Source organism: Sander lucioperca, chromosome 20 (genome assembly GCF_008315115.2).
Source record: "Sander lucioperca isolate FBNREF2018 chromosome 20, SLUC_FBN_1.2, whole genome shotgun sequence".
NCBI lineage: Eukaryota > Metazoa > Chordata > Actinopteri > Perciformes > Percidae > Sander > Sander lucioperca.
In genome coordinates, this window is record NC_050192.1 from 13,969,308 (window position 1) to 13,991,769 (window position 22,462).

Consider the following 22,462-nt stretch of genomic DNA (forward strand, 5'->3'; position numbering starts at 1 on the left):
CTCCAGATGATTGAACATTGCCCCATTCTGTCTAGGCGGTGTTCCTGCGGACATTTCCAGCAGTTTATGGCGAGCTTTTGAAGATCTTCACCGTGCGTGAGGTGGCCGGCTTCGTCAGGGAGACGCTGGGCACCCTGCCCACTGCTGTCCACGCTGACTGCCTGGAGGCTGTCAAACTGCAGTGCATTGCCAAGACGGTGGAAAGCCAGCTTTACATTAACCCAGGTAAAGACTTGTTTACACAAACCGATACACAGCTTGATATGCACACATAATTCAAGCTTGTAAACACACTGAAAACCCAGCACGGAAACATTTGTGATCAAATAACAGAAAAACAAAAACCCTTGCATACAGATTATGAACACACAAGGAAAATAAACAGCACAGAGGGAAACAAACAGATTTGAACAATTAGATTCATCCGCAAAATGTAGACAATAATCAGTGATACTTTGCGCTGTATGTTTAGGCTATTATTCCATATTATACTGAGCGGTTATGCACTCCCGCAGTGCAGTCATTTGAGGACACACCTTGACTAATTGTTACCCTACAGTGCACCTAACTACATGTCATTAAGTTGTTCTTAATAAAGGCTGTACACTCTAGCAAATTACTGTCATTTGTTTTATTTCCAGCATGCTCCCAAAAGGCTACGTGTGGCAAGAAAAACATCCCTCATGCAAATCATATTAATGTTACACAAAGACTTACATTGAGATATTTTTAATTAAAGAAACATTGTGCGCTCATAATAGCAAAACAAAAACTAATACAGCCACAGATGATTGGTGTGTTTTCCCTGTTGTTCTCTGTTGTGTTCACTCTTTATATATCATTATGTCTTTGATGTGTGACAATTGACTGTGTGTGTTTGTGTTGCAGAGTCACGGTGCATCCTGTTGCCGGTGGTGCTCCGTATCCTCCAGGCACACATGCAGGAGCAGAGAGACCTGGTCATGTGCGCCCGCATCCTTACCAGCATGCTCTCCCTCATCAAGAAGGAGGAGAATGGCACTGTGGTAAGTATTACAGTGGTAATTGGTTTGCCATTATACAAGCCCCCCACATCAACTCAACTTCAGCAAATCAGCATATTGTTGCATAAAACTACTTTACAAGTTTAAAAAAGGGGCAATGTTGAGGTAATCTTTTGAAAAGATTTCCAGGGTAAAGTAGGTGGTTTGTACATTTTATTATGGATGAAGTGACTTTATACCTAGGCATTATCTTGTACAATTAGAATGAATTCCCTTTGCTATTATTGTACAGTGTGACTGTAGAGTGGAAATTACTACCATAATAACTGAAACATAACTTTAAAGGAATTAGTATTGCAGCGATGTCCTCGCCAATACATTGCAATAGCAGATGGCTTTGTTGTGTATATAGTCAATTATTAGTCTTTGTAACAAGGACATTGGCAGCCGTGCAGTTCAGTAATGAACCATCAATTTAGCAATGGCATTGTCGAAATGGCAGTCACTTCAATTTGTGTGTGTGTAGCAGCTCAGATTGCCTGACTTGCACTGTTAGCTGCCAGAAGGGCTGCTAGTGTTAAAGGCGCCCAGTAGGACACACGCTAGCACGCACACGCTAGCACGCACACGCTAGCACGCACACGCTAGAGCGCGCGCACACACACACACACACACACACACACACACACACACACACACACACACACACACACACACACACACACACATTCCAGTTTATCCTCCACTCTCTTTGAGATTCTTTTAATCTTGAACTGTCTCCCTCTCCTTTGTATTGCATATTCTTTTATTGTTTTCCTTTCTCTTTTTTCTCTGTGAATTTAAAGTTTCAAAAATGTTGCTCTTTGCCTTGAAAATACTTATTAGGGCCCAAACCTACTGGTTCAAGACTCATTAAAACTGCGATGAAAGTAAGATTATAGTGTAAAAAGTGAAGGCTTTGGATCTGAGGCAGAATGACGTCAGTTGTCAGTCAGAAAAACGCAAGTAGAGTGCAAATTAGTTAACTTTATTTTAAGGGAACATTCAGGTAACTTAGAGAGATAAAATGGAGTCATTGTTCGAATTTCACCATGACATTTTAGGTCTTGGATATGTTGATAAAGTAAAAGTAAAGTGTTCCCTTTACCTGTAATTCATATGCAAGTGTTTTGTCCTTTGTGTAGGAGCCGGTGGTCTCAGAAGAGGTGGAGCTAATTGTAGAGAGCCTGCTGGGAGTTTTACTGAGAACCATCCTGGAAATTAGCAACCGGCCCCAGCCTGCAGGACCTGCCATGAGACTACAGTTCCAGGATGTCACTGTATGTGTGTTTTACCATGTACAGTACAGTACTGTGTGTGTGTGTGTGTGTGTGTGTGTGTGTGTGTGTGTGTACAAACTGTAAATTGTTTTGGGACTTAACAAAATGTGCAGGAGTAATTATAGATTTAAAATTGAGTTGCTGCTGTGGCGCTTACAATTCTGCTAACATTATTAACATTATATATATATATATATATATATATATATATATATATTTAATACAACAGCACGAAAGGGGAGTGGTGAAGCGGATAATAATGAGATCATTATTATCATCATTGTGTAATGATTGAGACTTAAGGAGAGGTTGTTCCACTTGTGATAGAGCTTTTCTCCTATTCTTACTGGATGCCAATAGAGGTTAATAAATGGCATTCAATATAACAAAGTGCTTTCTTTCCTATTTCCTGTAGCAAAAAATATAAAAGGCATTCCTTTGCAAAAGCACCATGGTTCAGTGTTGATGTTGCCATGCCTCCTGCATGACTACTTTCTATTTACATGTTTTAAACCACAGTAGCATCATTCATTTAGTAATTTAGAGCTGCCCTGAAGATAGTCCTGGTTATACCACAACATTAAAACCTCTCTCTCTCTCTCTCTCTCTCTCTCTCTCTCTCTCTCTCTCTCTCTCGTTGTGTTCTATCCTGTCAGGGGGAGTTTGTGGCTTGTTTGTTGGCCCTTCTGCGACAGATGAGTGACAGACACTACCAGCAGCTGCTGCAGGCATTCAACAGCAAAGACAACCTGAGGGTAAGACCACCATATCCATCTCTCTCTCTCTCTCTCTCTGTCTTTCTCTCTCTCTCCCTCTCTCCATCTGTCTGTCTGTGACAATGCTTCTCTTCCTCTTTACCTTTTTACTGAGACCATATCAGGCATATTAATAATTGGTAAAGTGGGAGAGAAGAATTGCTATATATATATATATATATATTCTTCATTGGATTTGACTTTTTAATCTGTTTGTCTGCACATTTGTTTTTCTCCCTGCTATCTTTGAGACATCGCTCTAGCTCTCTGCCTCTCTTTCTCTCTTTCTAAAAGTTTTCATAAACTTCCCACTCTCCCACAAGTGACTCACCCACTGCACTTGCAGACATTTCTGAAATGTTTGTACACATATACACACTTATGTTTATATTCTTTATTTGTATACTTACTTGTTAACTTTTACAAATGTGTGCATGCAATGGGGGTTGTACTGCAAGGTCAGCAGTAGCAGGTGACAAACTGAAGAAGTGCAGAGAGATGGAAAACACAAAAAAGGGGAGACAGAGAAAGTTAATGGGGTCCCAGTTCATCCCAGTGAGAAATGTCAATTCCCTTAATGTCAGAAAAAGTAGAGAGGTAATATGCTCACTTTGCTTGAGAGCACATTTTCCATGCTTTATTTCGAGCATTTTTAGCACAAGTATCCAAAAGTAATTGTCTGGAAAAGATTGAGCAACCACTGGTCTTGGAAAAAAGAATTGAGATGTGACGATAAATAAAATAGATTTAAACTGAGAGACACTGTAGTTCATTGTTTTAGCACCATGAACACAGACATACAGTGACTGCATTTGATGTCATGTTACACACAAATCCTTAGATTTAAGTATGCAGTGTTTCACATATACATTTATGCAGAAACAAATCTATGTTTCTCCTTAAATTTGCTTTCAGCGGATTTAAAATGTAGTAATCCATAGAGAGTCCCACAATGCTATTATTCACCTCTACCCCTGTGACTACAAACATGTAAATTACAGGTATGCAACAAAATACATGTCAGGGTGATGTAAAACAATTACCAATACGTGTCTTAAATCCTAATAGAGTGGACAAGGGAGTGATATGCACAGAGCTTGATTTTCAATCTTTCCGCACCATAGAGAGATAATCAGAAATACTGCACAAGCTTGGAATTTAGGACCAAGCCTGACCCAATTGGTTCAACTTCCCAATGATAACATGTCTGCTGCATTTGTTTGTGTGTTCCAGGACTTTCTTCTTCAGATCTTCACGGTCTTCAGGATCCTAATCCGACCAGAAATGTTTCCCAAAGACTGGACCGTCATGCGGTTGGTCACCAACAAGTAAGACCACACACACACACACACACACACACACACACACACACACACACACACACACACATACATATACACACACACACACACACACACACACACACACACACACACACACGGATGTGCACACATAGAGACAGCTTTAATCTGCTGAAAGTGTATGTAGAGCCTCATCTCTCTTCATGGACAGTGTGTTCCACCTTTCTCTTTTAAAAGGTCAACTTTATTACATGATTTCAGCAGGAAGGTTGAAGTACAAAGAGAAGAATAAAATATTGAATTGTCGACATCCAAAAAAATATTATTAAGTTATTATCTGCTGAAGATGTAGGGGAATTCTGATGTAGTGCTCTCAGATGAAATGAGAGTGAATCCAAGGCTAATGCTCTGTGTCATTTGAAGACATTATCAAATGCATTGCATCGATCTGATACATAAAGGTCAATGACATGCTTGTATCTACTACAGACTCTAACTCACAAATGTTTCTTTAAATTCACAAGACTGGAACTCCACAACTTCAGGTCATAGAGAGACGGGAGTGCCACTTTGCTCGTTTTTGTGTTTCCCTTGGGTTTTTATATTTGGCCCTCATCATTATGGGATGTAATTGCAAATGTGTCTTCAGTTCACCTCTGTACTGTCACTCTACAAATGGGCCATTTGAATAGTCTGTCAGTAGTTCATGGTGATGCATTTTCCTGCAAGCTAACACAATAACCCTCTCCACCTCCTCTTCTCTTTCTCTGTTCTTTTAGTGTCATCATCACAACTGTCCTCTACCTGTCTGACGCTCTGAGGAAAAACTTCCTCAATGACAAGTTTGACTACAAGGTAGGCGGCTCTGTCAACGTGTGTGTGTGTGTGTGTGTGTGCGTGTGTGTGTGTGTGGATCTGAGCAATGCTACAGTGCTATTTGATACTCAAGCTGAATATACTTGGACTTTTTTTTACATCACACAAACAAAAGCCTTCACAGAGACACAAACATAAAACAGAGCTAACCGTTGGTCAAAAGCTTGAGGCGAACAATAGAATTAGCGGAAAATGACGGTGTTTAATGGAGGGTTATATTTTTTTTGTGACTGAATTTAACTGTTGTTGTACAGTTTGTACCACAACAAACCACTGAAAACTCAAATCCATGGATACCTGAGGCATATTATCTAGTTTTCTGCCTAAATTCCCTGAAAGGTCAAGTTGCAGGAGGATGTTTTTGCACAGCATTGACACAATGCTATTTTTTTTGCTGTCATTTTCAGGTGTGGGACTCGTACTTCTATCTGTCTGTAATATTTATCAACCAGCCCTGTCTTCAGCTGGAATCCTTCTCTCCCTCAAAGAGGAAGAAGATACTAGAAAAGTAAGTTCTGTTTGCAAATGCATATACACACACTCGGCATTCAGTGCTGCATGTGTTAGAATGGCCTATAATGAGCCATGTGCTTTCTCAAAAAGCCATCCTGTCCTGCTCCCATTCTCTGGCACACACTCAAAGTATACTGTAGGCCACATACAGTATAATGACTACTTAACAGGCTGTTCTCACTGCTTCTCTCTGTATTTACCTGCAGCAGGTACACATTTCTAACCATTATATTTTTTCATGCAGATATGGCGACATGAGGGTGATGATGGGCTGTGAGATCTTCAGCATGTGGCAGAATTTAGGTAAGACGATAAAAGTAACTTTAATGCACATGGTTCACATGGACTGCTTTATTCCTAAATTTAATCCTACATCCAATGAGAGTCTTTTTAGAAAAGACTTATAGTAATATTTAACTTATTCCGAGCGGTGCTGCAAATAAAGTGCTGTCAAGGCAACTGTCGGTCTTTCATTTCAGCAGTAGGTATCTTTTACAGGCATATATATAACAACACACCTGTAATAATTCTCTATATTTATTCCTCTTCTGGTGCAAAAGTAGTGTTCTTGACGTCTGTGTGACGCACTAACATCAGAGAACGTAAAGACAAATGCATTCTGTATTATTCGCCTTTTGTTGACTGATTAAATAAAAACTGTCAGCCTTTTTTTCTTTGTGCCGACAACTATCTGTCACCATGGCAACCAGCTGGGTGCTCTCAACCCTTTGTTCCGTTCTGAGTCTGGTACGAATCTGTGCAATTTTGTGTTTTCATAATGAAGTATAGTGTTATTATGTGTATTCAAGTGTTTTTTTGCCCAATTTGAAATACATTTTGCAGTCACTTTATTTTTGTTTTATTTGATGTCATTCCACTAACATTAATTCATTTTAAGTAACACAGGCGCTGTGATTATTATTAAAATACTGCATCAATTTGGTTAGAGTGCAGTGCACTTAAACCAAATTATCAGAGCAGCCTGTGGTAGTTTGCGTTCCAGAGTTGGCCAAATTGCCTCTGAAATCAACAATACGCTTTGTTCAGGGATAAAGTGAGAGCCTAACCTCTACTGTATGTTGACCTCTGTTTCGGCTCCAGGAGAACACAAGTTGAACTTCATCCCAGCGATGATTGGTCCATTCCTGGAAGTGACGCTGGTGCCTCAGCCTGATCTGAGGAATGTCATGATCCCCATCTTCCATGACATGATGGACTGGGAGCAGAGACGCAGTGGCAATTTCAAACAAGTAAACAGCTGTTAAAAATAGAAGCCGGAAACTCATATTTAATTGCAAGTTTAACCCTTACACGCACAGGTCATTGGGAACTTCACTCTAGTGGGTCAAAAGTCACCAGAATTAGAATCTCACAATGTTTTTGTTATTAGCAAATATATATGCTTTCCTCATAATTTGGCTCACAATAAATATTATTTGGACTTGTAATGTTTATTTGACATTTACATCATCAATTTATCATAATTGCAAACATTGGAATATATCTTTTTAAGTTAGGGTATGCTAGAGTGTAGCTAACTTACCATGCTACTTAGTTAGGGCAACAATTCAACCATAGTAATGTTAGCTGCTAAGCTTTTAGGTCATTTTGATTATAATAGCAGATGCTCTTTCACATAATTGTTATTGTAAATGTCATAAAACAGCTTTAGTAATTGTTTTGCAGGGTAAAATAATGTAGGTGAGGTGATGCGAATGATAGCTGAGATGTGGTGACAAAAGTAACTGATAAGGATGAAAAGATTCCTAACAATATCCAAAGGTCATTTTTTCCCCACCATCTTGCACTCTGGTGTTGGCGATACACTTTTTCATGATTAAGATTAAGTCATAAACTATAAGAACATGTCAGAGGCACTTGCCTTTACTTTGCCGCGTGATTGACTTTGACATGACATGACATGACGTGAAGTGATTTGATCCCCCACACTGTTCAGTTTTAATCTCTAAACCACCCCTGCCGCTCTTCCTCTCAGTCATTTTGTCAATATTGTTTGAACCGGGAGCCCCTTTGAGATTGAAATGCTTTTTCTTTCTCACAGGTGGAGGCCAAGCTGATCGACAAGCTGGACAGCCTGATGTCTGAGGGCAAGGGAGATGAGACGTACAGGGAGCTCTTCAACAGCATGTGAGTTAGAGAAAGGAACAGCAATAGAAACAGAAAATATGGGGACGAGGGGCGCTTGGCTGCATACTTACTTACATTTGTCTAATTACCTTGGATTTTAAAGGAAAAGGGATTGAATGAGGTGGCCAGTGTGTTAATATAATGCGTCCCATGGAGCCACTCAAGAATGAGCTTAACAGTAAAGGCCGCAATAAAGAAGCCAGTTCAGGATACAGGGATAACTACAACTTCCACTAACAGACAAAATAGCTGTTCATTGATGACCTAAATTATGCGGCCCACAGAAGGCTTCACCACCCATGGCTGCATCTTGCAGCTTGTTTGCCTCAGTAAAAAGGGCCGCTTTATCTGTAAATAAATTTAGATATGTCTAAGTATTCCTCATTGAAAAAGAGCTTTTAACCCTGTCAGCCAAAGAGCACAGATAACAACATTCATGCTCAGGGAATGCTCTTTTACCTGAATAGAAAAAAAGATTGATTACAGAACATGCTTCTAATAAAGAGTTTATTTTTTTAAATTGAAATTGATGATTTCACTCATTTCACAAATCATTAGTCTTTAAGAAAAATGCAGTGGGTAGTTCTTTAGTTAGATTGGGTCCATTGCTAATATAATAATGTTAGGTAAGTGATCAGTATTCACCTTCATCTTCACTCTCACCTCCTCTGTGGCCTGTCCTTGTCCACACTGTCCTTGTGTCACCAGGTTTGTGCTCCTGCATGCTTAGTGTATGTGCTCACGCAATGTGTGTGTGTGTGTGTGTGTGTCCGTGTCCGTGTCCGTGTCCATGTCCCTGCCCCTGCCCCTGCTTCTTTTTGTGCCTGTTCATATATTTATGTCAACCTTCACAAAGGACTACTATATTTGGTCTCAGCCCTACATTTCAACTTAGCTTCCAAAAACATTATTGCATTAAATGAAGCCATATTTTTTTCTGATTCACATACATACTGTATTGTCTCTTTTACTATCACATAGATGTGAATCAAAGTATTTTATCAATATACATCTACTGTAATTGTCCCTTTTGTCTTTCATAGTCAATCATTCTCTTTCCCACCATTCTTTACATGTGAAACATTACAGAAAACATTGTAATATCACTGAATATTATTAAAACTACATATCTATACTTACCATATATTGTGCAATATAATATGATTATGCATTATGAATCATTATTAAATATTATTAAATTGCCAGTATCTAATTCAGCCTGAATGCAGATCACAAGTTAGTTTTAATCCTTATGTTTATGATTTTAGCCTACTTTTATCTTTTCTTGCCTATTTGATTTATTGATTCTATTTAGTTTCTTAATTTATTTTCCTCCTACTAACTCCACTAACCCCGTAACTAACGTGTGTGAGTGTGTGCTGATATTAATCATATTAATATTAATTTATTCCGCCTATGCTTCCCGCCTGGAGTAGAATTCCTCTGTTTGGTCCGTACCCTAGGTAAGACGCTCTCCTCTTTGTTCTCTCTGTGTCTGTGTGAGGGGGAACAGCGGGAAGGGTCAGCCAAAAGCTACTTTGGCAATACTTTGGCTGTGATGTGTTTGTCCAGTTGAGATAACCAATCAATTCTAAAAAATCTATTGAGGTGGCAAAACAGTATATTAGCTATTGTGATTTATTTATTTATTTTAGCCACTTTGGGTATTTTATTTTGTTAACTCCCACAGGCAGGCCAACAAGCATAGGTGACACTGGTGTGACTGGGATTGATTTCATCTTTGCTTCGCCTCTTTTTCTTTTGTAGTAATTTCTTCTTCTTTTTTCCCTCCCCCCACCCTCCCCATATCACCTTTCCTTTACCATTCGCTCTCTTTTATCTCTTTTGATCTGAACATATCTCCATCTTGTCCTCCAGCCTGCTGAAGAAGATTGAGAGAGAGACCTGGAGGGAGAGTGGAATCTCTCTGATCGCTACCGTCACTCGCTTAATGGAGAGATTGCTGGACTATAGGTGAGAGTGCACACATACATTCTCAGAAACATGCAAACATGCTTTATCAATTTGGATTTGCTTTGTGAATTTCTTTTTCTTCTTCGTCGCCACTTAAGTCATAGCTTTGCATGTCTTATAATGTTTCTATCACAGGGACTGTATGAAGCTGGGAGAAGTGGATGGAAAAAAGATTGGATGTACTGTCAGCTTACTGGTGAGTAGCAGTTACTCCATGAGTCTGGTTGGTTGTCTAAAACTGCATACGGTTTTAGTGTTACTAGTGACTCATTTCTGACTTGTTTCTGGCTGTTACAAAATCACATCTTCAACAAAATGATTGTTTTAATGCATCTTCTTGATAGCCAGCCTAGCTGTTTCCCTCTGCTTCCACTTTTCCAAAACTCTGTTCTTTCTATTGTCAGGCCCTCCTGCCTACTAGTTCTTATTCCTTATGTAAGTGCAGACATCTGTAAGAGCATCTGGGTGTGTAGGCAGATGGATCAGAAGTCACTGCTGATCAGAAGGCTGAAATATATTAGTACACCTCTACCATCGAACGATCATCACAACAAAATGTGTCCTCATTTGCATCTCCAACTCTCTCTCTATCTCTTAACCCCCTCCTCCTGTGATTCTTTTGTCCTCAATCATCACCGAACCACCCACTGCTCCGGTCAGAACTTCTACAAAACTGAGCTAAACAAAGAGGAGATGTACATCCGCTACATTCACAAACTGTACGACCTGCACTTGAAAGCACAAAACTACACAGGTGCGTCAAAAGGAATGACTGTAACATACAGTATTTGTGAGTGTAGGTGTTAGCATGAGTGGGAGATACGTTATTGCTGTCTTACTAGGGCTGCTCAATTATGGAGGAAAAAAATATTCATGATTTATTTTGGTCAATTTTGAAATCATGATTATTAACACGATTACTCCTTGACTTTTGGAAAGATGTTGCAATTATTGAATTTAAAAAAAACACTCAAACCCATTAACAAATCAACAGTGAAAACACCTTGAACTGTGACATTTCCCTCAATACTTTTCCCGTTTGAACTTTTTGACTTCCCCTACAAAACACAAGACAAAATAAATGTTTACTTGGAAAATATAATGTGCAAAATAACATCGTTTTTGTGATCGTTAGAAGCCAAAATCGTGATCGCGATTACAAATTTGATTGATTGCACAGCCTTAGGTCTTACTGTATGTGGTAATATGTGTACACCTACTGTCCTTTCATCTTGTTATCCTTGTATTCTCCTGAACTGCTTCCATAATATGCATATAATCTCCTGACTGTTTGTCCTGTGTCTGTGTGTTTCTCAGAGGCATCATACACTCTGCTTCTGTACGATGAGTTACTGGAATGGTCAGACAGGCCGCTCAGAGAGTTCCTGAACTACCCCATGCAGAGCGAGTGGCAAAGAAAAGAGTATCTGCACCTCACAATCGTCCAGAACTTTGACAGGGGGAAGGTGAGCTTGAACACAAATAGTTGTCTGTTGACTGACAGAAACAAGACAATTCCTTCAGCGCTTTTGTAGCACACTGTAGAACTACTTTTTCCATGGGTATATAAAGACAATTGCACGCAGCTCTAAGACATGTTGGTATCAAAAGGCTATTATCCTCCATCGCCTTTATGTAAAGAAATATCCTGACAAAATGTAAAGCTACTGCTTCCTCGATTGGGTTTTGTATGGAAAAAATAAATCATATAAGCTCTGTTTTTACTAGGTACTAACTCAGAGAAACACTGTACCTACAAGCTGAAAAAACAAGCAGAACAAGTGGCTTGTTGTTGTAGTGACTCTCATTCATACCTGGCATTGAAAAAGCAGCACAGCCATTTCAATAGTGCTTTGTTTAGAATAAATACATACCAGCCATGAATACATGAATTTGAACCTCATAAGCTTTAACAATTCATGAAACATTAATATTCATGAATGGAAAATGAGAGAACTGGAATTCCCTGCTTGTTTAGTGGAGACGTGACGTCATTCACATGAAATGAAATCCCTTCATAAGAGAGTAGAGCAGAGCTGTAAGCTGTATGGAGCAATAGAAATATGTGTCACCTGCGGTCAGAGTCAGACATTTCATTTCTACCTGTAGTGAACTGTGACAACAGCTCGAGGCATCCACACCTCCTCGCTTTAATCGGATGAATCACTGGCGGCTGTAATGAAAGCAGGATCCGTATGGTCCCACAATATCGTTCCTTTTAAGAAATATTATGGGACATGATGACGGCAAGACTGACGGGCGAAGCGTGACTTGCATTGGTGTGTTGGTTTTAGGCAGCAGCTAAGAATGAACCGTGAGATTGGCAGCTTAAATGGAGCTCTGCTAAGTCGGGATGCAGCAGCATTCACAGGCTAGTTCACAGACTTTGCTTTCCTTCTGTTACTCAGGAAGTAGATCTTTTTTTCTGTCTTCCTCCCCCTACTCCTCTCTTTATCCTAACTACCTTTGCCACTGTTCTGCACTCTCAGGGAAAAGTGGCATTATGGAAACCCTCCAAAATTCAGCATCTCTGATGAAATAACATTGCTCTGCAGAATCATTAAAACTGCTCCCCTCGTTACTCATAGTCCAATTTCCCTTCACATTCACGAGCTATGCCATCTGCCGGTGCTGCCGCACAGGGATCAGAATGCAGCAGGAAAGGAAAGCTTTTCATTAAATTAGCAAGATGGCTGGGTGCTGCGTGTACCTGCATGAAGAGGTTAGATCAGATTTTTGATGTTGTTGACTCACCAGTGCCATCCAGTGGGGGAAATACAGCTTAGCAGCACCACTGCAGAGCGAGTTTTTATTAAGCCTTCTGTGCATATTATACTAGTTAATGAGGTTCCTTGATTTTTGTTATATTTGCTTTCTTTTGAGACAGGACACAGTGAGCATGAGGATGAATAAGTGTGTGAGTTTTTATGTCTTCAGTGTTGGGAGAACGGCATCATCCTGTGCAGAGAACTGGCAGACCAATATGAGTCTTACTACGACTACAGGAACTTAAGCAAGATGAGGGTGAGTTTTCCACAATAAGCAAGCTATAGAGACACTTCCTTAAGAAGCATTGTTAGTTAAGGTCTTACCATGTGATGATGGGGTCATTAAGGAAAACTAAAAAGAAATGTAGTTTTATTCATATTTTGCACCTACTAATTAATCTGCTTTAAAATAACTATGCTTTTTTCAACGCACCAATTCCCTTATAGGTTGCATGCTGTTGGTTTATATTCAATACCGTCCTTTTATTTTCATTGCCAGATGATGGAAGCCTCTCTCTATGACAAGATCATGGACCAGCAAAGACTAGAACCTGAATTCTTCAGAGTGGGTTTCTATGGAAAGAAGTTTCCTTTCTTCTTACGGGTAAAGAAATCTCCATATTGCCTTTTTGTCTTATTCCTCTTCGTCGATAGCAAGTTGAATAGTCATTATTTTTTTTCATTTTTCAAAGAAGAAATAGACCTGCAGGAAGAATGAACTTTTCTTATATAAGACTCCTCCAGTGTGACATTCAGCAACTCTTATTCAATACCATTTAATGATGTAACAGGCCATGTCCTTGGTGGAGTTTGCAGTTGGAAGCTGCAGTTGCGATGTGTGACCACTAGATGTCAAGCTAATTCCACGCTGTCCTCTGCTCCCCACCCCCGCCCTCTGCAGAATAAGGAGTTTGTGTGCCGCGGCCATGACTACGAGAGGCTGGAGGCTTTCCAGCAGCGGATGCTCAACGAGTTCCCCCACGCCATCGCCATGCAGCACGTCAACCAGCCAGACCAGACCATATACCAGGCAGACGCACAGTGTATCCTTGCTATAGAAAGAGGCACATACAACATGAATTCACAAGCATGGGCCGTGCTGAGCAGTCAAATGTGCGGCACTGCATAAGAAATGACAACAGCGCAGTATAGAGGCACAGAGGCTTACAGGCGGCATGCTTTGTGTTTGCATCCACGCAATTACCTGTAACGAGGCACACGCTATCACACGCCATGCCTCCTTCAATCTCTCGCAATCTCTCTTTTCTTTTCATTATCAAAGGCTCATTCACAGGAACACACACACACACACACACACACACACACACACACACTGCTCTGCATACCACATGCTGCATTCATAATATCATACAAGAAAACACTATCAAACACAATGTGATCATACAGATGTAGAGGCAGTATTTTCACTGGGGACAAACCTTACAAAAATTGTTTTTTATTAAATTATTTTCTGGCTCTATAATTTAGATCAGAGAAGCTCTAAAATTATGAATTTTTTTTTTTTAATATTACAGTCATCTGCGTTACCTTGAGTGCTTCAAGGACATTTTTACCCTGGGTTTTGTCTGTCAGGCTACATACTGTCTGCCCTACCATCTGATTTGTGGCAGTTTTTTGAACATAAAGATACTACTAAGATCTGCAGTTACTTTGATATTCTCCTAAAAAGATGCTGGAATCAAACAACAATCAAAGATATGCTCTTTTTTAACAGGCCAATCTGACATTGTATATCTTCTGATACTAAATATGACTTTAGGTAGGGTTATAATGACATTAATAATACAATGCTTTACTTAACCTTTCTCATTTTTTTTTTGTTAAACCACCATTATTATGAAAACCACAATAACAAATTTGATAGACATGTCTTTAAATTAAGTTCAGCCAAGACTGTCAAATCAACCATTTATTGCAACGGTACACATTTTAGTTTGGTGTTGTGGCTCTGCTCATGTGGTGCTTTGGAACAAATCTGAGCAATTTTGACACAGACTGCCCCTGAGCTCACAAACCCCCCTGGCATCTGCAACATTTAAACATTTGAACATGGACACATATTATAGAAACATAAAAAATACCCAAACAGACCTTAGCACTGTTGTGTGCAGACTGGAAGAGTGTCAAATGTTTATACGTGGACATACACGATTGGAGGGTGTATGAAACAATTACTATTGTGCCTGTCAATAGTCCTGTGAGGCTCTCTGACTTTTGTTTAGTATTTGACTTCATTTTGTGCCCCCACTTCTGAAACCAACCCGTCACCGACTCACATTGAGAGCTAAAGTCATCATTTTCCTGCAGCGTGTTCAAATTGAGCTGTACAATATGGAAGCCTTTTTAATTATTCACACTAATGTGTGGGACAACTGTTAACTGGAAATCAAAGACTTTGTGGCATAGCGACACATTGACTATAGAGAGCAGCACTAAAAGAAAGCCAGATGGAGGACAGAAAGACATGATGAAAATGCTCTGTTTTTTTCGTTATGTATTTATGTGACATGTTTGCTTGTTTGAGCTTCCCCTACTGAAAAAAACGACTGGGCTCATTTGAATGAATTATGTAATCAATAGAATCTCTCTCAGGTTGCTCACCCACCTGTATAGCCTTGTTGCAAACACTCATGCATATAAATGAATGTACAGTAGCTGTCCTAACTGATATTTCCCTGGTCAAGTCCCTCCTGATTTAAGGGGTTGCTCATGATGAGGAGGGTGAGCCTGAGCAGCGCAGAAAAACACTGCATCACTTCCTGCTCCTCTATCCTCCTCCATTGCTCAAAATGACGAGTCTTGTAGTGTGTCTGTCGTTTGCCTTGACTTTATTTCTTTTGCATTTTTGTTTCTCTGTTTAGTTCTTCTGTTTCTGTGTTCTTCTTTTGTGCACTGATTGTGTACCAGCATGACGTGTGTGGTTGCGTATGCATTCTTTTGGAGTGTGGCAGGAGTAGCAAAAGGCCCCTATTACAGTCGTATACCCTTGGCAGGGTTTCTATCTGGATGTAAATAAAAGTGTGTGTGACTAATGAAACAAGATTGCAGGAGAGATGCACTTATCGCAAAGACACATACTTACCCACCCTGTCAACCCCTGCCTGTGTGTGTCCTTTGTCCTCTGTGTGAGCGTATCTGCGATTTTTCATGTTCTTTCAGGTCAATGAAGAATTCTTGGCAGTTTTAGTGCTTTCCCTTGTCACTCTCTTGTACTTTCCCTTAACGTCCGGTGCCTTCAGACCTGCAGATCTATGCTGTAACCCCCATCCCAGAGAGTCAAGATGTGCTGCAGAGAGACGGAGTGCCTGACAACATCAAAAGCTTCTACAAGTTCAATCACATCTGGAGGTTCAGATATGACCGGCCCTTTCACAAGGGCACCAAAGACAAGGAGAATGAGTTCAAGGTACGCGGGGGGGGGGAATTCACTAGAAAGAAAGATGATGATGAAGATAGACAGCTGCTGACACGCAAAGCACAGAAACTAGACACATACTATATAAAGGGCAGTGTGACAGACATTTCTCTGCTTTTGTGTATTTTCATCTCTTCTTCACTCTATGAATTTGTCAATTTTGTGGAGATGAGCTTTTAGATAATGAACTTTGAGCCTTTTACAGCTTGTGGAGAAGCTGCTAAATGTCATGCTCTGAAAAATCTTTTTTTTATATTTCAGAATTTAAAATGATACTGATGATTTAGGATCATTAGCATTTTTTCACTGCAGACCGATGTGAAACAGCTCAATTTCCTTCCTTCTCTACCTTGTTCATCGATCATAGGCTTGTGTAGGTAATGATAGTTTTGAACCTGCGCCCAGGTATTAGTTTGTGTGTAGCGCATGTTTTATTCATCGTGACTCGGGTATCACTAATTATACTTGGGTACCATTCAAAACTGTGCAATTGCAGTCTTTACAGCCTCATTCAGTTACACACATGCAAACCCACACAACTGCATGCACACACACACACACACACACACACACACACACACACCATGCAGTCATTTCATCTCAGTTCCATCAAAGCTCTTTGGCCAAATTTAATCACGATATCACATTTCTATCAGGGCTGGATATCTCTGGCCCTCAGGTGGGAATAATATGTATGATAACCTTGTGCATGGTGACAAGAGTGTGCAGCAGCCAGGATATGGTGTGATCAGTCATTATAAAGTAGAAAAGATAGCAGTTTACAAAATTCAACCAAGAAGTTTCTATCTGCAGAAAAAAAATAGTTTACAAAGGTCAAGACTTTTATTTTTTTTTCAGCTTTTCCTTTTAACTTCCTGCTCTTAAACTATAATACATATTTTTTTAAGAGTGTTCAGGTGGGTTTTTTGCCTTAAAAAGCAGAAAATCAATAAAGGGCAGCAGGGTTGTAGTGAGCCGGAAGAACCTTCTTCACCCTGAGGACACTGGATCGATGCTGCATGTCAGCACTCATCTGCTCTGCTAAAGTGTCCTTGGTTGGGTTCTAAACTAAGCTTCAAATAAGTTAGTTTAATGTGAATTAAAGCATGCTAACATCCTAAACTAACATGTGAACATGACAAACACACCTGCTTAATATCGGCATGTTAGCATTGTTACTGTGAGCATGTTAGCATGCTGCTATTAGCATTTAGTTCAAAGCACCGCTGTGTCAAAATACAGCCTCATAGAGACTCTTACTCTTTTGTTGAGATTAAAAGTTAAGGATAATTCTTGACCTTATAAAAAGTAGCTTAACAAAATAAAGCTCCAGAAAAAGCTAGTAAGTGGTAGCCTGATGTGGTGTCTTAAATAGTAATGCTGTGATGCTGTATGAAGAGGAATCCGCCAACACTGTTCTTAATTATAAAAAGGTTTATTACAAGCAAAGATTCAGCATCAATTTTACAAACTCCTGCAGAGAGCTTGGAGAACGACCAACCCAAATTCTTCCAAAAAGTCGTTCTGCCTTTTCTTTGTGTGAACAACGTATATATCCTATGCATTGTATAACATGGACGTGATATGTGTGAGTATACCATTGGATGGATAACTGACCAATCGATGCCTGTTATCTGGCACAACTCCAAAAAAGGTCTCTTCTGTCTTGGGGGGACCTCTGCTCATGTTAACAATTTCCAGATGTTCTCAGTGAATGTAGAGTAAAGTTCATGCATCCTCCTTATACCAACTCTTAAGTCAAAGTGTATAGAATGTTATAGGATGTCAGTATACCACACTGACAAGCCAGACCCACATCAAGATGTTGGGTCTGGGAACTCACCATTGGCAGGGCTCAATCCGAGGGGCGGGATAAACGGTTGTCTTTCAAATTCTCTCTGCACTCATAGCCAACCAGAGCAACGCTAGTTGATAGATTAAACCTTTGCTGTATCCGGTCGGCAAAACTCCGAACACATCTTCCTTTTTTAAGAATGACTTCAGTGCTTAACTCCAAGTCTTCCAGAGTCGCGGCCAAAGCCGGTTCGAAAGACTGCTGTTCGTCAGCAGCAGCAGCCATCTTCTTTGTTTTCAAGTAGCAGGAAATTCACGCGGAACCGTCGCAACTCTGCCGTCCTTATGTTAAGCCTACCCACCGAATCTAAACACGATGTGATTGGCCTGATCAGAATTTGGTTTTTCCAGCTCGCAAGCCAACGGAGAGTTGCTAGACTGACCCTGGCTGCAAATTACATTTGCTGCCGCTAGGGTGCGTCTAGATTTCTAGGCTAAGTAAGTGGAATTGAGTTAAGATTTTTTTTTCAAACAGTTTTTTTAGATAAATTGATGGATGAGTTAATCTATAAAATGTCAGTAAATAGAATACACAAATTACAATTATTGTAACTACTGTCCATTCTCAAGATGTTTTTACAACAAACATAGTGTGAACGTTACCGTAGGTGCTTCACTTTAGTGTAAATCTATTGTGTTAATAACCTGCAGTGCATGCTAGAGTTTCCATAGTTTGCGTGCTGTCAGAATAACCTTGTGGGATGTTGGCACATTGGCAAGCAATGCTGGCTGACAGGTTAAGTGGTGGAACAAGAATGATGATACGAGATATAAGACATGACATCCGAACCACACCTTCAAATGGGTGTTTGGTGGTACGTGTGCTCTGCATGTTTTCTCCAACTATGTATCAGTAATTAAATAGTGTGATGTTTGCTAGAAATAAAGTGCATGTGTTCATCAGGCACATCAGGCATAAATAGCTGTTTTTGTTTTTGTTTTTAAAATATGTTTAGCAATCAGCTAATACTCACAAGTGTGTTGTGTGTTAATGCAGAGCCTGTGGGTGGAGAGGACAACCTTGACTCTGGTCCAGAGTCTCCCAGGCATCTCCCGCTGGTTTGAAGTAGAGAAGAGAGAGCTGGTGAGTGTGACCACCTCTGATGAAATAACCATGACGACATAACTGCAATACACAGTCATCTCACGCAAGGACACTGTAATATACTTTTATTTTGTAGGTTGCAATTTATGTAGAGTAATGCCAGTCAATACCCAAGTATTGATCCAAGTCTTTACATTGAACAACAATAATGACCTAGGTCATGAGTTTGGGGCTATTGGACACATTTCATTTCCTCCATTGGACGGATTAGATGTCATGCTAAAGACTGAATTGCTTTGCATTGATTGCCAACGTCCAATTTTTTTTTAATTAATCTTTGTATTGGGACATTTTTACCAATACCTATTCCATGTTTTTAGACTGTCACTATCATTGCTACACACGTAAATTCCCTTCAAAAGCTTCCCGTCTTGGGTCTTCTCATTCAGATCTCTGAGGAGTGGGAGGATTTTAAGTGCTGTTTTGTCGAGTGAAAAATAACAAAATGTCTCTGTTGGTCTTAGCACATATTCTTTAGGGCATAGCTGCTGAACGTGGTGTGAAATTGGGAATTGTGAACCCAGTGTTATTTTATGATGGTTATGCAGTGCAATAGCATATACAATACAGAGCTGGCAAAAGCTCTATTAGCAAGAGAATTAAGTTTTGTGTGAGACAGAGAAAGAAAAAGAGAAAAAGAAATGCAGGATAAAGGGTAGATTTATTTATGCATCCATAAGTGTTTACAATAATATAGTGTGCACCTTATACACTTAAAGCTGCTTTAATCATTATGTTTAAATCAACAACGCCTCGATTGCTACGTGTATGTGAAAGGTGTCGCAAGTAGTGATAAAACTGTAAGTAATTATTATGACCAACTACGAATTTCCTACTAGCTCTGTCATGCTTTTCTGTTTTGGTTCAGTCTGACTGCACTCATCAGCATAGGCAGCACTTTTTAGTGAAAAGGCAAAAAAAAAAAATCCACTTCATGGCTAATTTAAGACAACTAGCTGGTGAACATAGTGGAGCATTTAGCAGTTAAAGAGCTGACATTTGAGATATTTTCCTCTGGAGTTGGCGGAGACAGAACAAATTAAAATTAAGAGTGAATATTGGATTTAGATTTATCATGTGGTAGAAACACGACTCCAAAGGACTGTGAATGTTGCCTATGAAGGTAAATATGGTGCAAAAAGGGAGAGCTTGTAGAATACAATGTGAGAACTTGCAGAACAAAAAATCTGAACTTGTATGTTAAAATTTGCACTTGTAAAAATTTAATTTGCACTTGTAAAAATAAAATTTGCACTTGTAAAAAATATTCACACACATGTGATCTGAATTTGAAGTCATACAAAGAAAAAAAACGTGAGAGCTTGTAAAAAAAATCTGAACTTGTAAATTGAAATTTGCACTTGTAGAAAATGTTCACACACCTGTATTCTGAATGTGAAGTTACAGAAAAAATATTCACAAATGTGTAGATTGATATTTACATGAACACAATGACAGCTGCAAACTTATAATGCAACATTTACTCGTATACTTTTTTTTTACTCTGGTTCATTTTCCATCACAACCACAACTCAGTGATTACAACCTCTCGAATCTGTTACTGCAACTTCACATATGTGCTCTCTCGCATCACAAAGTGGCGAATCTGCGCACCTCGACTTTCACAACACTCTTGACGATACATTTGGTGCAAAACTAATTTGTACCTGTGGACTTAGGCTGTAGAGCTCTGAGCTAACAGAACGGGAAAAGCCTTCTTATATACAGTCTATGGGAAAATCAGGGTTTCTATCGCCAGATGAGGGACAACTCTGTCTGGCTTATTTATGTAGCATGGAAACTTGGTGGAATAGCATGCTAGCGTTAGCTAACTAGCAGCCAACCCGCTTCTAAATAAATACCTTTTAATTATCTAAACACTTTTTAACAGTCAAACTAAAACACTGGCGGTGAGCTCCACGGCCTGCAGCCGCAGACGGACCGTCATCAGTGGGGATCGACCAGCGTAGTAACACTGCTTTTGCCAGAAAGCTTCGCTGCCGACCTCGACCTGCAGTCGGAGCTCCAGCGGGACACGGAGAGCCCCACATCCGGTAGCAGCGGCCCATCCCCCGGCCATTACCAGAGCTTGCTTTGCTGATGTTGTGCATCCCTGCTAAGAATTGCACCCGCTTGGGCAGAAACAATAATTTCTGCAGAATTCATTGCTGCTGAAAATTGCATCTAGGTAGCAAGGAAATGCTACTACAGAGTCTGATAAAACATTGATGTCTCTAAACCTTCTAAAATCCTAATCATTATTGATGAACATGACAAAGAGATTTACTATTGCCTAGTTTTTAAACAGTACTTTGCCTTATAAAATCATTATTTTCCCTAGTGGATGCAATTCTCGGCAGGGATGCGAAACTTGGCACCTGTTACCCACTGATGACGGTCCGTCTGCGGCTGCAGGCCGTGGAGCTCACCGCCAGTGTTTTAGTTTGACTGTTAAAAATGTTTAGACAATTAAAAGGTATTTATTTAGAAGCGGGCTGGCTGCTAGTTAGCTAACGCTAGCATGCTATTCCACCAAGTTTCCATGCTACATAAATAAGCCAGACAGAGTTGTCCCTCATCTGGCGATAGAAACCCTGATTTTCCCATAGACTGTATATAAGAAGGCTTTTCCCGTTCTGTTAGCTCAGAGCTCCACAGCCTAAGTCCACAGGTACAAATTAGTTTTGCACCAAATGTATCGTCAAGAGTGTTGTGAAAGTCGAGGTGCGCAGATTCGCCACTTTGTGATGCGAGAGAGCACATATGTGAAGTTGCAGTGACAGATTCCAGAGGTTGTAATCACTGAGTTGTGGTTGTGATGGAAAATGAACCAGAGTAAAAAAAAAAGTATACGAGTAAATGTTGCATTATAAGTTTGCAGCTGTCATTGTGTTCATGTAAATATCAATCTACACATTTGTGAATATTTTTTCTGTAACTTCACATTCAGAATACAGGTGTGTGAACATTTTCTACAAGTGCAAATTTCAACTTACAAGTTCAGATTTTTTTTACAAGCTCTCATGTTTTTTTTCTTTGTATGACTTCAAATTCAGATCACGTGTGTGAATATTTTTTACAAGTGCAAATTTTATTTTTACAAGTGCAAATTAAATTTTTACAAGTGCAAATTTTAACATACAAGTTCAGATTTTTTGTTCTGCAAGTTCTCACATTGTATTCTACAAGCTCACCCTTTTTGCACCATATTTACCTTCATAGTTGCCCCATATCTGCTGGATGTGTATATAAGCCACTGTTGGCTATCAGGTTCACCGCTTAAAACTTAAAAGATGATATGTCAGTATTGTGTTTACAACTTGTTTTTCCACTGCCCCCCAAGTGCCCATTATTTTGTTAATATATGTTTACAATTTTTTTTTCATAAGATATCCACCAAAACAATTTCAGTCAGATATTAAGGTAGAAC

At 39.7% G+C, this 22,462-nt stretch overlaps 1 protein-coding gene across 5 annotated transcripts in view; it reads left to right on the forward strand.

The window, feature by feature from the left end:
- Positions 1-22,462, forward strand: part of dock4b (dedicator of cytokinesis 4b) — a 117,267-nt gene that overhangs the window by 74,440 nt on the left and 20,365 nt on the right. For 4 of the 5 annotated variants that reach the window (XM_031284794.2, XM_031284797.2, XM_031284798.2 and 1 more), the window contains exons 23-42: positions 36-225; positions 889-1,025; positions 2,168-2,302; positions 2,959-3,057; positions 4,291-4,385; positions 5,138-5,213; positions 5,642-5,742; positions 5,992-6,050; positions 6,849-6,997; positions 7,810-7,895; positions 9,332-9,358; positions 9,774-9,869; positions 10,005-10,065; positions 10,530-10,623; positions 11,187-11,335; positions 12,807-12,893; positions 13,137-13,241; positions 13,539-13,680; positions 15,898-16,064; positions 18,925-19,011. In XM_031284794.2, the coding sequence (XP_031140654.1) occupies positions 36-225; positions 889-1,025; positions 2,168-2,302; positions 2,959-3,057; positions 4,291-4,385; positions 5,138-5,213; positions 5,642-5,742; positions 5,992-6,050; positions 6,849-6,997; positions 7,810-7,895; positions 9,332-9,358; positions 9,774-9,869; positions 10,005-10,065; positions 10,530-10,623; positions 11,187-11,335; positions 12,807-12,893; positions 13,137-13,241; positions 13,539-13,680; positions 15,898-16,064; positions 18,925-19,011 (2,142 nt within the window). The remainder of the gene's footprint in view (positions 1-35; positions 226-888; positions 1,026-2,167; positions 2,303-2,958; positions 3,058-4,290; positions 4,386-5,137; positions 5,214-5,641; positions 5,743-5,991; positions 6,051-6,848; positions 6,998-7,809; positions 7,896-9,331; positions 9,359-9,773; positions 9,870-10,004; positions 10,066-10,529; positions 10,624-11,186; positions 11,336-12,806; positions 12,894-13,136; positions 13,242-13,538; positions 13,681-15,897; positions 16,065-18,924; positions 19,012-22,462) is intronic. The other variant, XM_031284796.2, reaches the window with a different exon arrangement.